This window comes from Sciurus vulgaris (assembly GCF_902686455.1).
Source record: "Sciurus vulgaris genome assembly, chromosome: 3".
NCBI classification, from domain to species: domain Eukaryota; kingdom Metazoa; phylum Chordata; class Mammalia; order Rodentia; family Sciuridae; genus Sciurus; species Sciurus vulgaris.
Genome location: NC_136463.1, coordinates 160,032,418 through 160,048,745, shown reverse-complemented (window position 1 = coordinate 160,048,745; position 16,328 = coordinate 160,032,418). Strand labels below are relative to the sequence as shown.

Here is a 16,328-nt window from a genome sequence, read left to right as displayed (position 1 = left end):
AAAAATCATATTGGACCCACAGTTAAGAATAAAAATCGTATCAAAATCCATTTTAAAGTTATTAATTATAGCTCAATATAAACTTAACAGATGTAAAATAACCATATATCCCAATTAGAAGTATCACAGGTAATCACATTCTAAAGATAGTATTCTTTCCTGTGACCCTCACCTCTTGCCATCTCTCTTATTAATCTCTTCTTGAGTTCCTTAAAAAGGTCTTTCATTTTGGCTATTTCTGACAGTTAAGAAATTTTCAAAACACCAAGCCACTGCTTACAGATATGAAGCTTTAGGTTTATATTTCTCAACTTTGGTTTGTTTAAAATCCTATACCTTCTGTTTACATAAGGGGAAAATCTTTTTATCATATGAAACTTCAAAATAAACTACACAGTGAAACATTCTTAGATATTTTCTAAAACTATACCTGGTGCCCTAGAAACTTAAGTACTTTTCCTGGATAGGACTGACACTCTTGATTTAGATAGCTTTTACTCACTGGATCAATAAGCTCAGTATAATTCTAGAACACTGTCTTCAAACTCTTTTGATCTGCTAATCCCTTTATAAATAAGAAAAAGTTTTTGTTACTTAAATTATGAAACAAAAAGGGTTCTTTAAGAGAGGGTAAGTGTATGCATACTCAACATTAATTTTTTAAATTTCTTAAATCATTTAACTTTTTCACTAACAGAATTATGTGACTGAATATATTTTATTAAATGATTAAATAATCTTTCTGAATCATTGTTAGATTTTTTTTTTTTTTTTTTTTTTTTTTTTGGGTGCTGAGGATTGAACCCAGGGCCTTGTGCATGCAAGGCAAGCACTCTACCAACTGAGCTACACCCAGTCCTTTTATAATCTTCACTAAAATATTATAATTAATCTAAAAGATGAATTAAGATTATTATTAACCCTTTAATGAAGATTATAACAGTGATTCTGGACTTAGGTTTTTGGAAATGTGATTTAACATTTGCTAGTTTTGAAAATGGGAATTCAACTGAATATGCAGATAACAAAACATAAGTGCATTTTAAGTCTGTACTTACAAAATAAAACAATGCTTTTCCATTTTCCTCTACCAAATTATGCTAGTTATTAATGAAATCTATCTAGTGTATTTTCACTCCCTGGCTTTAAGTCAATTATTGCATGCTAATAGGAAGGCATTATAATTTCATATTTTTAACAAATTAAGTTCAAAACTTAAACTAGAAGCCTTCTGAACAGTTTAGGAAATTCTTTTTTTTTTTTTTTTTTTTTTTTTGGATACCAGGGATTGAACCCAGAGGTGCTTAACCACTGAGCAACATTACCAGCACTTTGAACTTATAATCCTCCTTCCTCATTCCTCCTCCCCCAGCTGCTAGGATTATAGGCATCCACCACTGCACCCAACTATTTCTATGGTTTTAAAGTATATAGACTTAAGACAAACTTTCATTGTTTGCTGGAGAAAAAAACATGAAAAAAGTTTCAAATTTCTATTTTCAAAATGCTCTCCTCACAGCCAAAGTTTCTTTCAAAAAGCATCTCATTTATGGTTAAAATGTCACTTCTCCCAAAAAAGGTAATTAAAATGGATTCTTTTTTCAAAAATATCTGTTAGGTAAGATATCCCTTGTTAAGTTCTTGTCTGCCATCATTAAGATCAGAAAATTGGGAAAAATGTCTTAGGTTAAAAACAAAACAAAAACAACAACAATAAAAAACCAAAAGCAAACCATTCTTAAACTGTTAAATACTTTGCTATATAATAAGCATAGACTCTATGTTGCAAACTTTTATTTTTGTCCTCATCATATTACAAATTATCAAAATTCTTATGTCCAACCACTCTCTTCCTTGCTTACTCTATTCTAGCAACATCTTGCCATTCCTTGATAACCCAATCATACTCTCATTTCCAAATCTTTGGATATGCTTTGGTTATCTTCCTGGCTTAGCCACCTTCACCGCCTCTGGTCTTTCCTCACTGTGTTTTCAACCACCTTACATAAAATTAAGCATCCTTCCTTTCATGTCTTTCTCTATTCCTTTCCTCAGTTTTATTAATCTATCACTTACTCTTACCTGACACATTTTATTTTTTCATAGTCTATCTCTCTTCATTCAAGTGTGATCTTCATCATGTACCACTGTTTGTTTACTGTTATCTGATAGCACCTAGAACAGTGGCTAGCACATTGTGTGATCATTAGACATTTGTTGAAGAAATGGGATATAATAAAGTAATATATAATCTGCAAATCTTGTCTGTCAATTTAAACTGCACTGTAGTGAAATGTGGCCAAAACTAATGAATGTAAAGTGAGGATGCTACTGTAAACCCCAAACACAGTTCAACACCCAGTATTTTTGTGAGCATTCTCACACAATCTATGAGGTGATCTGTATGTACACACAGGAATAAAGTGAGAACAAAGTCAAGATGTATATAAAATATCACTATAACTTAGCTTCTAACATTTTTAGACTAAAATATATAAACAGAAATTCTAATATCTTAATCTTCCCATCAAAAGAAATATGTACCATGCATAATTTGGAAACTTTGTTACATTCCAATATTCTCTCATCTAGAAGTTTGAGGGGCAATTTCTCTCCTTATTTGATCATCTCTTCTGATGAAAATTATTTTATTTTATTTTACTTTTTTTGAGAATAAAATATAGCTTTATTGCAACACTGGAAAGACTGGAAGCCATTAAGGCCTACTTCTTAATAATCTTTTAGCCAGCTGAAGTGACCACTAAAGTTTAATAGATTCTCCGTGGTTTAGACCCTTTAAAGAAAAAAAAAAAAAAGAGTACAATTGTATCTCTATTTATAGAATCTGTTTCGAGAAGTTCAACTTTTCTTCTGTAAAGACACACATACTAAATTATAAGCAGAGCTCACCTTAATGGAAAATGTGTTCTTGAAAATATGAATACATGTTTTTATACATGTCTACATAATACCCAGATTCAAAATTATGTTGCCCCAAATAAGCATTATAATTAAGAATATAATCAACAATTAAATATATAACCAAAAATTGTAATCTTTGTAATTTTTTTCTCAATATTTTCTACTTTAATTGTTTTAAAAGGAAAAAGTAAAGACTAACATGCCCAAGATCATTTGACTTATAAATATGCACACTGGGTCTAGAATCTAGGTCTTCTGACTGAAGTCAAGTTCTTTTCATGGTCATCAAGAGGAAGACAGGGTGGGGAATCAGTAACAAGATAGTATAGAGAATGGTAAGGTAGCATTCAATGAATTAAAAACTAAGGCAAAGAACTATTGCTCAGTCACTGTGATTTCACAGAAACATCACATTCTTTGATAATTATTTGGATAACACTATCTCCTACTTACTAACAATGTCCACTCCCCATATCTTACAGTAATTTATCCAACTTGATTTCACATGAAAACATTATCCCCACTGTTTAAGTAAAGAGTTGAAGCAAACCAAAAGCACAAAGACAGAATGAAGTAGAGGAATTAATAGCAGCTCAATGATCAGTATAATATGGCTGACAAAATCTAGTATGTCCTTTGATCACATTAATAGAATGCTTCCAGGAGAAAGGGGGCATGGGCACCTCTCCACTCTACAGATATCGAAGAGTTCTGGCTATCATACTCAAGGAAAACACAATTCTATCCTAGAAGAAAACAACCAGGATGGTAAAGAGGAATATCAAAGATATACCATACAATAAAAGACTGAAGAAAAACAAAACTTTGTCCAGTCTGTAAATTTCTTTTTATAAATAGGAAGGGTGAGGGAAATGGGGAAGAGGAAACAGATCAACAGAAAAGGAATCACTTGTTAATCTAGTTTCTGAGGATAGAAATGGGACCACCAGGTGAAAATTTTAGAAAGATATTCTGGCTAACCACAGGAAAGAACATTTTAGCAATCACCCCTAATTCTAAACAGATTATACCAGGAGATACAGCTTCCTTTCTCTGAAAGTGTTCAAGTAATTCTGGACTACAATTTGGAGGAGAAATGTTATAAAAGGGATATAAGCAATAAAATAAGGGGTGGGTAGGCAACAAGTTTGGCTTAGATATGAAGACCTCTAAGACTATTACTCAAACCATGAAATTTCATGTTTATATAGAAGGACAAAGACAAAGAATAATTTCTCACCTTCCTTTCTAATAATAGTTCTCTTCAAATCTAGGACCTAGGACTCACCTGCGTTCCGGAGAAAAGTCTTTTTAAGTCCTTACAGGAAGACTGTGAAGCAAAAAATATGAAATGGGAGGCTGGGGTTATGGCCTACTTGAATGAATGTTCAAGTCTTTTTTTTTTTTTTTTAAATTTCAATAAGCTCAGTTGCAAAGATCCTACAATGCTCTTGATTCCCTAAAGTTAAACAGAGTAGTCACCTTTAGAGGTCAAAAGTGCCTTTATTTCCTTTGGATCAAACCAAAGAAAGAACTCTCCAAAGAACAGGATACACATAGCATAATCGACAACCTTTAAAATGTACTTTCTAAATATATTATTTCCAAGTTATATACTCTAACTGAAAGTCCTAACTATAGCCAATATTAAAAATGTTTTATGTGATCCCTCGGTCCAAATAATATCTCAGGTAAGATTATTATTTTATTTTTTATCAAGATTTTTTTTTTCACACAAATGAGGTTTTAGAAAATAATTGTGAAATTACAATTTTTGTATCTTAATTTTCCTTAACTGAAGTATGTCAGTCTCTCCCAAACATTTCCACTTTATCTCATGTATTTAACTGTTCTCCTAATCAATTCTTTTTTTTCTGAAGCTTACAAGTCATTTTCTTTATGTCTCTTCTTGTGTATATATGTTCCAATACATAAAGTAACTATTCAGATGCAGCACATTCCTTCACTGTGAAGTAAACTCTGAACTAGATGTGTCCTTATTTTCATAACTCATGAAAGGAGACAGAAATGGCTATTAACAACATATATAAAAAGACTTTTTATACACATACCTGAACTGTCTGGACTTGTGGAGACTGAATAACTGATGGCTGGGCCGCCTGAATAACTCCATGGACTTGAACTGTTTGCCCATTGGGCAGCTGTACTAAAGTTACGGTGGGAGCAGATGATGTTGCGTGAGCTGCTGGCATAGATACCTACAGTGTTGAACATGGAAAAAAATTACCATTACAGATACCTCCTTGGGATTACTCAGGTTCAATATGAAGTAACTTTTTAGAAGCAAAAATATGACCTTTCTGTGAGGCAAGTACTTACTGATGTGAAAAAACAAAACAGTGATTAAATTTAATATTCTTAAAGCAAACAAACACCCTACATATCCCTTGTCCCCTCACTTTCAACTCCTCTCAGTGATGAAAAGGTTATTTTAATGTAATATAAAAATCTGTAACAGACTTCTGAACACTGAGTACCACTTTATTTGTATGATGCTTTACATTTTCCTACTTGCTTGCATATCCTATTTGTCATTTCAATTTTCCAAGAAACTGAAGACTAAGTAATAAGGATTATTCTTACTATTACATAACAAGTTCTTAAAAAGATGGATTCCGCAAGATCAACAGATATGCTACCTTTGAGGAACATAAAAGTCTTCAGAATATCATGTTAAATAACAGTCATTATAAAATCTTAACTGTTTACTAACTTGAGCAAAACTGACCCAAGGCTAGAATATACACCTTACAATATGCAATTCAGTTTTTTTTTTTTTTAAATCTATTCCCAGGTATGCCTTTTCATTAATGAGAAAGTATTAAGAGGCATTATAACTAAAAATTTCTATTCCTTCCCTCCTTAAAAATCATTATAACTGGCAATATATGGTGTTTTAAGAGTCTGTTTTAATTTTGAGTAAACGGGCAGAGTTGAAAGAATGTAAGAGAAACCAATTTTCCCCTGTAGCACAAAGTATGCAATTTTAATGAGTTAATATTCAAGTTAAAAGGGACTGTAAGTCATATGTATTAGATGGTATTTATTGTTCCTATACTCTTAACACATTCAGGGTAGGAATTTTATTTGTTCATTTGGTAAACAGGTATTGGGACCTATTGTCAGGAATAATGTACATAAATTGAAACTACAAAAATGAGAAAAAGATATGGGTCCCTGACCTTAAAGAAATTATTGACATGTTGTCTACGAAGGAATGAGGAAGACACACTAGTAAATGCAATTGAGTGGAGTAATGAGGTTTGTTAAAAGAAAAAACCAACATACCGAACACAGCTACCCAATCCAACCTGAGAGGCTACCAGAGAACAATGTGAATTTGAAACAATGAATACAAGTTAGACAGGTTATGACTTGAAGTGGGGAGAGGCACAAAAGTTCAGGCGGAGAGAGTAGTAAAGCAAAGAGAAACAATGTAGTTTGTACATGGTAGACAGGGATAAATAGTAGTTCAGTACTACTATGGCAAGTAAGTGTCACTGTATCATATATGAAATCAGGAGAGATACAGGAACAGAGGTAGACAGGGAACAAATAAGATAATTATAAAAGCCCCAGTAAATGTCGCATTAAAGAACTCGTATTTTATCCTGAGTATTGGGGAAGCCACTGAAAGGCTTTTGAACTCCTAAGTATCATGGTGAGGTTTGCAGTTCATATTAGATACTTTTAGTGGCAGCATGGTAGATTTATACATGGTGGGGGGTAGGGGCTGGAGTTGGAGAAACAAAATGAGAAAGCCGATGACATAGTTAAAGTGAGATGGTGAAAGCCTGAACACAGTGCAGTAGTGGTGGTAGGGATAAGAGTAAGAAAAGGGATTTCATGAAAATCTGGAGGCAGAACAAAGACTTTATGAATAGGTGAGGGAAAAATAAAAAATGATCCACATGATTCATGTATGAGAGAATATGGGTAAACTATGCCATCAACTGATAGAGAATGTAAGAATAAGGTCAAGGTTTTGGAGAGCTAAAGTTGTGGTAGATGATGGAATTACTGACATCTGAATTTGCAGAGATGTTTAACATGCAGGTAAGCATTTGACTGCAAAGTTTTGGGGAAAAAACCCTACCAAAGAAGTCTTTGGCACATAGGTTAAAATCAGGAGGTTTCATCTTAGGATAGTTAGGAAACCCTTTCATATTAATCACTTTCTCTCCGGCCACTTTAAGGCTTACTTAGTTTTATCTAGTTCTCAAAATGTGGTCCCTGGACTATCTGCATTAATCATATGGAGTGTTGTTTGTAAAGTCAGAATCCAAAGGGACACAAAGATACTTCAACCCTAAAGTCTGAAAGGGACAACCTTATGATTATTCAGAGTAGCTCATCTTAATTACACAGAAAAGCTCTTCTAATATTTGAAGAAACTATGTCCTCTTTCCTAAGTCTTTTAGTGCAAATATAACAATCTAACTTAATGGATAATCCCTTTCCTACCCTGATCACTCTTCACAATAGCTCCTCTCATTATAAATTTATATCAAAGTTTAAAATTAAAAGCATTTATAATCCTACCACACAGACCTAATCATTATTAGTATTTTTGCTATTAATTTCCTATGTGTTTTAAAGCCATAGGAACACTTGATTATTACAACACTATCATGAAACTGTTCTATCTTTAAATACATAATAAATATCTTTCCAATACTATTAATAATCTTCGTTAATCGCTTCAATGGCTTAATTTAAAAAAAATTTTTTTTTAGTTGTCAGTGAACTGTCAATGATTTTATGTGTGGGGCTGAGACTCAAACCCAGTGCTTCACACATGCTAGGCAAACGCTCTACCACTGAGCTACAATCCCAGCTCTCAATGGCTTAATTTTTATAGGCAGAAACAGACAAAGTGTAGAACAAAGGCAAAGGAAGTAAGTAACAGTAATAACTTTTTTCTTTTTTTTTTTTTTTTGAGACTGGAGAGCAGATAAATGAACAGTAATGAATTGGGAAAATCTCAGACAGACTCATGAGCTGGAGATGGGGCAAGCCTGACTGGCAGCACAAAATCACAAACCTCAGAATCTATAGCATCCTAGAAGACAGTGAAAAGAGGCTGAAAACAAGGAATGCTGGTTGAAGGCTCTTTGAGAAACAATTTGGGAACCAATCCCAACTCCCTGTGGAAGAATAATCTACTGTATTCTTAAAGAAAAATGGAGATTATTCTTTGCTTAATCCCAAAGGAGCACTGCTGAAGGTGGCTACTAAACCTCAGCCCTCTTTTCTCACTTGGCTCCCAGGTCTTTTCCCTGTAAGAGACTAGTGAATCCTCTGGGAAACTTAATCAATACCAAGAAGACATAATTATGGTTGACATTAGGGCAACCATAATTACCCTATAGCAAAGTTCACTTCTCATAGCTATTAGGCTCCTAACATACCTACAAAGCTTCCAATACAGCCTCTTACTCCCCTACTTTCATTTACTTATTTGGTGCTGGGGGCTATATCCAGGGCCTAATACATGCTGTCTCTGAGCTACATCGCTAACCTCCAATTTTAAACCTGAGCAGATAACCACGTTATCAAACATTTAGAGAAAGCCTCTAATATGAAAGATGGAGACCAAAACAAATGGTAGAGGGGAAATATATGGTGGAAAACCTACGTGGGAAGAAAATAACTTGAAACAACAAAAAACTAATAACTGTTCTCAGATAAAGAGGAAATACTGTCTTTGTGAAACAGGACACTATTAAAACACAAAAGGACTATTCAGCAAACAAATTAAATTCTTGGAAACAGAGCAGAAATAAAAATATTCAATAGATGGGATGGAATATATTGAGGAAATATCCCAGAGAGCAGAGTAAATGAGGGAAAACAGGAGAGGATTAAAAAATGAGAAAAACATTCCTAGAGGTATAACCTTTGGATCATAAGAATCCTAGTGAGAATTAAGGAAGAGGAGGAAAAACAAAATCAACCAAATAAAGAAATTCCCTTTAACAGAAGACATGAGTTTTCAATATAAAAGGTCTCATTGAACATAAAGGATAAAAACTGGTCCAACTTATCAATCCCTATGATAATGAGATTTTGAAGTACTGTGACCAGAGATTTTATAAAATACCAGAGATGCAAAATAAATTTAGTCTTTCAAAATAACAACATTAAAATAAGTTGACTATAGATCAATGCTTTCAAACTTTAAAAAAAATTTTTTTTCTTTACCAAGAATTCCTCACCAGTCAAGCCCTTTCTGAAGATACCACTGGATACATAAGCTACAGAACAAGAACACAAATCCTACAAGAAAAAAAGTCAGTAGAATGAAAAGAATGCCCAAGATGATGCTATCATGGGAATGATAGTATCCCATGATGATAATGAGGACCAGACCAGATAGAATATGTGACCAGAGACAGATATATTGAGAATCACCAAGATGCCTGCTGGCATTGTATCTTTCTTTTATTACAGGGGAAGAAACCTTCGATGAGCCCATATTCTCATCGGTCTTGCTTAACTTGACCCTATAATGATTATGTCCTTCCTTGTCTAAATTCAATTATCTCCAAGTGTATTCACTCTGTTTTATCCTGACAGCTGGAGGTGGGCCCTGGTTATCTTAGGAGAAAACTCCTTCTGACTATATTTCTGCAGGAGCTCCAGTATGTGGTCCACATTTTAGCTCAGGCAGTTCCCCCAACCACCACACACTCACCCAACCGTGGTGAGTTCTCAGTTTTCCAGGACTCCTTCTTGCTCAGTGACTTCACTCAGAGCTTTTAAACTCTTGAGAAATTAAGCAAGACATATCAGAGCTTCTACCAGGGTTATGTTCCTTGGAAGCCTTCATCTTAAATAGGCAATAATACCAAATTCTTACCTAGCAGATTTCCATTTCCTATTTGCTTTTTACATTAACTACCTTTTTCACTTGTGTCCAGGTATAGAGTTATTAATAGAATATTTTAGGAAAAAAATACTTGAGAACAAAAAAGTAAGCAAAAGAGGATATACCCTTAAAAGACAGGATTTTTAAGACAAAGACAAAAATCAAAGAATCAGGTATTATATTTAAAATATCTATTTATTTACCTATCCTATTTTTTTAGTGTAAGCATACATAAGCAGAGGCTTTCATATTATGTACCTCCACGTTGATAAAATCTGAAAGGAAAAAAACTGCTGTCATAACCAATGTTCTCTGCCCTTGTTTGAGACTGCCAATTAATTCACACATCAGTTAAAAATGTCATTATTTTTGGATCATGTCACTACAAATGCTGTATTAGTATTTAATGATACATTTTACTGTTATGTTACTGAATTAATACTATATTTCTAAACATAGCCCAATACTAAGTAAACAGGAATTATGATAATCTAAAGAACATCTCTTGGAAGCATATTTCTCTTGAAAGAGACACAGCTTGGAATCTCTCCATGGTTTATACCTGGGCTAATGTGGCAATCTGTGGCTGGGCTTGAACTGTCATTTGTTGATTTTCAGCTTCTGTTACAGCTGCATCTCCACTCTGCTGGTTCTCTGCTCCAGATTCCATGGTCATTTAGTTACCTACAATAATATGGAAGAGTGTTACAAGCACTACAGTGCTTTGTGCTTTTGTAACTGTAAAGGCAAATTTTAAGTTATAAATAGGTATATGTGATGGTTAGGTAAGCAAATATATTTAGAAATATAGTTTAAATATAATGTAACTGAATTATTAGCAAATGTGTCCAAATTTGCTGAACTATAAAAGTTCTAGTCCCTTACTAAAAAGGAAAAAAAAAATCAATCTGTTTCCTTGATTATTCTTCAGACTGGGATATTACTTCATGTTGAAATAAGAAGGGACTTCTTTCTTCCTTAAATCTCCCCGTCAGTAGGCAGGGAGGGTAGCAGCAAAAATTGTAATTTTTCCAAACAACACTCATCAGGTACAGAGAGAGGGTAGAGAAGAGAAGCAAGCTAATGACAAAGTCTGTGAGACACTGGCTTTATGGTATGCCTTATAAAAGGTATTTTCTCCTAAAGGAAGCAGTACAAAAATTATAAGGTATTCCTACAGGAGATTATTGGTGGTAGGACAAAAATCAGTCCACATTTTAAGAGCCTAAGTTGTGGTTTAGCAAGGTAGAAAGATGGAATAAAAGATCACCGAGCCAAAGTAGAGGCCCCAAATACTGATGAAGTTAGTGTTCTGACTCCTTACTCATGTACAGTACGCAACATTACACTATGCACATACACACACAGAGAAATAAAATGCTTTTTTGAATGTTTAATTGTGAAGTTCTGGCTAAGTCAACCAAAACTGATATTTATCTTGTTTTGCTAAGAGCTTAAAGGTGTATTTGTTGGGTAATCTGGTATTGCATAGCAGCAAAAATAGTTACATGTAGGTTAGAGAAATTTCTGATAATTGGGGAAGCAATCCTATCTAAAAACTTTAGGATAAGAAGGGATGTTCCTAGTATACTATTGTTATTATTCAGTGCCTAGCATATTACCCAACAAAAATGAATTTATTGTGAAGGACTATTTATGGTTATTCTACAAATAACACAAAAAAATCCCAATGCTTTTCCAGAATATAGCATTTATTTTATTACTCTGTAATTAATATTCAAAATTGTCACTGATCCTTATGTTAGTATTATACATCATCACAATATACTGCAAGCTTATACATCTTAGTATCACTCATAGAGTTCTACAAAAGTGTTTTACAAGTAACAAAAATGGAAGTGAAAATATTTTGGTGGAAATGAATATTAATAGTTCAGAAACATCAGAATGTATAAAACACAGACGACAAAGGCAAACATAACAGACTTCACTACATCATTATTTAAAACATTCATAAAATTGCCAAGAAAAGTACACTGGGAGAAATATCTGCCACAAATAATCAACATGGTAACATCCAAAATATAAAACAACTATAAGTAAATGAGATCTCATTATTGACTGGTTCACAAAGATACAGTTCAAAGGTATTGACTATAGGATTTTTTTAATACCAAAAAACCCAAACAATCATTCATCATTAGAGGGACCATTTTAAAACAATTACAGCAGTAAAAAAGCATGAAATCTATATACAATGTAATGACATTATTAACAAAATACCATTATGTAAAATACACACAAGTAAACAAGTGGTTATAAAGACACATGCATGTTTTGAAAAGGTATGAGAAGTTAAGCACTAAAGTGGTAGCTCTAAAGAAGAGGATTTATAATTTTACCCAACAATGACTTTTAATTTGTATTCTTTATATACTTCAGAATTTCAGTATCAATTGAATTTCTCTTCTGTGAACATAGATTCAGGATTACTTGTACAATTTTAAGAAACTATTTTTTGTATTGGAGATTGAAAACAGGGTCATTTTACCACTGAACTACAGTCCCAGCCCTTTTTATTTTTAGTTTTTTATTTTGAGGCAGGGTCTTGCTAATTAAGCTGCTGAGGGTGGCCTCAAAGTTGTGATCCTCCTGCCTCAGTCTTCCGAGTTGCTGAGATTACAGGTATGTACCATCATGCCCAGCTAATTTTAAGAAACTCTATTATCAGATGTCATATACAACATTTTAAAACTATGAATCAGAAATATACTCCAATCATGATTTCGATACTTGCTGACAAAACTTTTTCAAATCTCGGATACCTTTATATGAAATTACATTTTTGATTAAATTTTGTTTAAACTGTTTATCCCACACTTCCAAATAATAGAGAAAACTTTTTAAAAATTATCAAATAACTTTGGTTATCATCATTTGACATAATTCACTGAGTTACTACACAAGGTGTACTTACAATCCGTGCTCTTTTAAAATACAAAAATCTTAAGAAAATTTCACATGTAACACACAATAACAACCCAAACAGTTCAGCAATCCTAAAACTTATCTACACTTTTGGTGGTGGAGGGAGGATGGCATATGAAAGCAAAATACTTAATCTCAATAACAATAAAACAAATAAATGAATCCATTCAAGAGTATGAGGCAAAGTATATTTTTCTCCCCTAAATCATCACTTTACACCAAAATGAAAACAGATACAAATTTATCATAATTGGTAAAACATACATAACAATTCTAAAAGACTTTGTTCCAAGCCATATATATCTATATGTATTTTTTAGCTACACTGTCATCCATGTGTAGTTTCTCTCTACCATTTGGTTAAAAGCAATCTAAGGCATAGACAGATCACACATCTTTTGTTTATCTAACACACTGAGACTACTTAGTTGTTTGTTTTTTAATTTAAGGTATAGGGCATCTCTACAACTTTTCGTTTCAGAAAATAAAGAACTTATATTGTAATAAAGGAACAAAGCCATTAACTAATAATAGCTGCAAAGGCACACTAAAAACAGGAATCTGACTTTCATCCTACTTCCCGCTCTAATTGGATTATTCTTTCTTTTTCTTTTCTTTTTTTTTTTTTTTTAAGGTGCAAAATTTCCAAGGGATAGAAGACCCCATTTAAACTACTAGTATTTCATCATTTCATTCAGGCGGCCTATAAACCTCTTCAGGGTAGAAGACAGTCTTAATTTCTAAAACTTTTTTTTTTTTTTTTTTTTTTAAACAGTGGGGATTGAACTCAGTAGCTTCAGTAAATACCAACCGTTTGGGTAATAGTAGAAATATAGTATTTTACTGGAAAATTTAGGCCTTTCTCAAAGTGCTGGTGAGAATTATTTCAGGAAGAACGACTGTTTCAGATAACAAACTCTTAGACTCAACTAAAACAGACACTTCTCTTATGCTTTTCAACTAGAAGGTATTAAAAAAGCAGTTTCCCAATTGGACTAAACTCACATTTAAAGTAAGTGCATTAATTTAGGTCTTTGAAAGTTTTTGCTCTTTTTGTTTACATACGCAGGTATGGGGAGAAGAGAACTGTATAATAAGTATTGTGTACAGAATTTTCAGTTTTTCTATTGATTCAGTGTCAATCTGGATAGCAGTGCTATATCCAGACATTAGGATTAGCTTAATTAGAACCAGTACCTGGGTTCCTAAGGTTGTTTGAAGACTGCTAATTCACTAAACAAATGCAAGGTTTTAGTGAATATTGGGGAGGAAAAAACACTGATCCTCCTACCTCAGCCTCCCAAGCCCCTAGGATTACAACAGGCATGTGCCACTGCACCCAGCTACTTTTGCAGCCTTTCCACAGTGGAGATAAGAGCAGATATTTAAAACTTTTCGTTTAGGTAAAGTGTCAAATGAACATTCCCATGATCTTTGAAAGAAGAGAATATTGTTCTATAGTTGTCACAAAAGTAGTGAAATTTCAAAGAGACATTAAGGATAAATACAGTATTAATAAATTTAAAGAGTAACTTTTGTGATAAAAATGGTACATAAACAAAGGCTTGAACTAAACATTGACCTTAAGAAAAAAAGATGGAAGTCAGTGGTTGGTATCAGACTTTCTATAGAAAACAAGAGAAAAAACAACAGTAATACAGAATGGTCACTCTAAAGCAACAGGCAAAATGAGAATGTAAGAATGATGTCTCTTAAAGTGATTTGGTTTAAAGTTTTTATAGTGCAATGGATTTTGCTTTTAGTCAATACAGCAATACCTGGGGGAATCTGCCACAAGTGAAAAAATCTACTTTACTAAAATTAACAATGAAGTCTAAAATTTTTATCAATTTACATTACAGATGTACTTCTTTTAAAGTATCATATCTGAATATTACATATCAGGCATTGTGCAAGCTACTGGAGATAAAACAATGAACAAAATAAATCTTTAGAAAAGTTTCCTTTCTAGAGCCTATATGTAGCACGTGGGGGCAGGAAACAAAGTAAACAGATAAAATGTACAAGTCGGATGGTGAGAATTGTGTAGAAAAATAAAGTTGGGAAAGATGTTGGACTGGTTTTCAATATTATGAAGGCTAACCACTGACCCTTATTGACAAAGTAGCATTTAAATTCACCTGTACAGAACTATACAGAATAAGGGACTAATTCTGGCAGTACTGTTTCCCAATTTGTCTATAGAAAGTTAACACAAATCTTTAAACTACAAGTTAAAGCTTACCAAAGAAAGCCCATACCTCCACTTTTGCTAAGAACACTAAGGAATGCTGTATATCTTCAATTGATGTTTTCCCTAAAATGTACTGACTTTTAATAAGTGCCCCAGTCTTAAGATTCTCTATATTCCAATTTATGAAAAATAAACCTACCTTCTCCACAGTCAACTTTTTAATCTCCTTAATTTATGACAAATTAAATACTGTTTAGGATGGGGTAAGTATTCAGAGAAATGAACAGTAAATTTTGGCTGAAGAAGAAATAATGCCTTTGTAATTAATGAAACACATTCTGGTTTTTGTGGTTGTTGTTAGTGGAAATGACCTTGCACCCCAGCCAAGTGTACAACTCCCCAATTCTCACCAACTCAAAATTTCAGGGATTTGAGATAATCACATAAGCAAAACCCCAAAGTCTCCACATTAACCATAGCAAAAGGCAGATTTGGGCACATTATTTTAAAACTAAATGACTATTTTATTGTCACTGTCAAATACCTTAACTAAAAATATCCTGTAAAAGTATTCCCTCAAACATTGCACATGATACATAATAGTTTATTCAGTTATTTTGTGCCTGTACTTAGTTTTTAGGATAAGTGGTTCAAAGTTTGGTTAACACATCCTTATACCTTTGACATGTGTTAATTTTCTGAAGTATTATGACTAATTTACTAAAGTAAGTTCAGGTGCTAAACAACAGACTTTAGCATTCCAGGAAACAATCAATAACCATATTAACCTAGACATATCTGTCATTTACCTTTATATCTGATCTGGCACAACTGAGATGTAGTCAATACCACAAATTTAGCAATGCTCCACATTTCTGATGCTAACAATAATCTACTGGTGTTAAATACAGCATACCTTCATTGAAACCAGAGAAGGAAGAAAGGATATTCGACTGCTGTAAAAGTATGTATGTATGTGTGTACAAACACATAACCACCCACAGGCAACATAACATAGGTCAACCTCAATTGTATAAACTGCATAGGCCGATCACACTTTAACAATATAAGATTATATACATCTGAAAGGAAGGAGTCAGAAAAAGCAATGTGATTAAATAAAATAAATTAGTATCTTTATCAGAATAAGAAAATTCTGACAGTTTTCAGAAAGTTTTCTCTGTCCTCCTACCAAGGTCTTTCTTCTCTATGGGAACAAGTCCACCTTTCAGGCTCTTATCTTCACATTGCAAGTCAAGGAAAGTTGTAGTATGAAGTTAACTCCGTGACATAATGAGATTTAAATTATTTATAGGACAAAAATAAAAACAAGCTTAAAGATTTCCTTATATATGTTCATGAATTCTTTAG

At 33.2% G+C, this 16,328-nt stretch overlaps 1 protein-coding gene across 4 annotated transcripts in view; it reads right to left on the bottom strand.

Annotated features, from left to right (window-relative positions):
• Nucleotides 1-16,328, bottom strand: part of CREB1 (cAMP responsive element binding protein 1) — a 62,772-nt gene that overhangs the window by 35,718 nt on the left and 10,726 nt on the right. For 3 of the 4 annotated variants that reach the window (XR_013762347.1, XM_079130696.1, XM_079130695.1), the window contains exons 2-4: nucleotides 10,377-10,498; nucleotides 4,995-5,141; nucleotides 4,211-4,252 (exon numbers count right to left, since the gene is read on the bottom strand). Coding sequence is in view for 3 of the 4 variants with exons in the window: in XM_079130696.1 (XP_078986822.1) it covers nucleotides 4,211-4,252; nucleotides 4,995-5,141; nucleotides 10,377-10,490 (303 nt within the window). In the remaining variant the exon portion in view is untranslated. The remainder of the gene's footprint in view (nucleotides 1-4,210; nucleotides 4,253-4,994; nucleotides 5,142-10,376; nucleotides 10,499-16,328) is intronic. The other variant, XM_079130697.1, reaches the window with a different exon arrangement.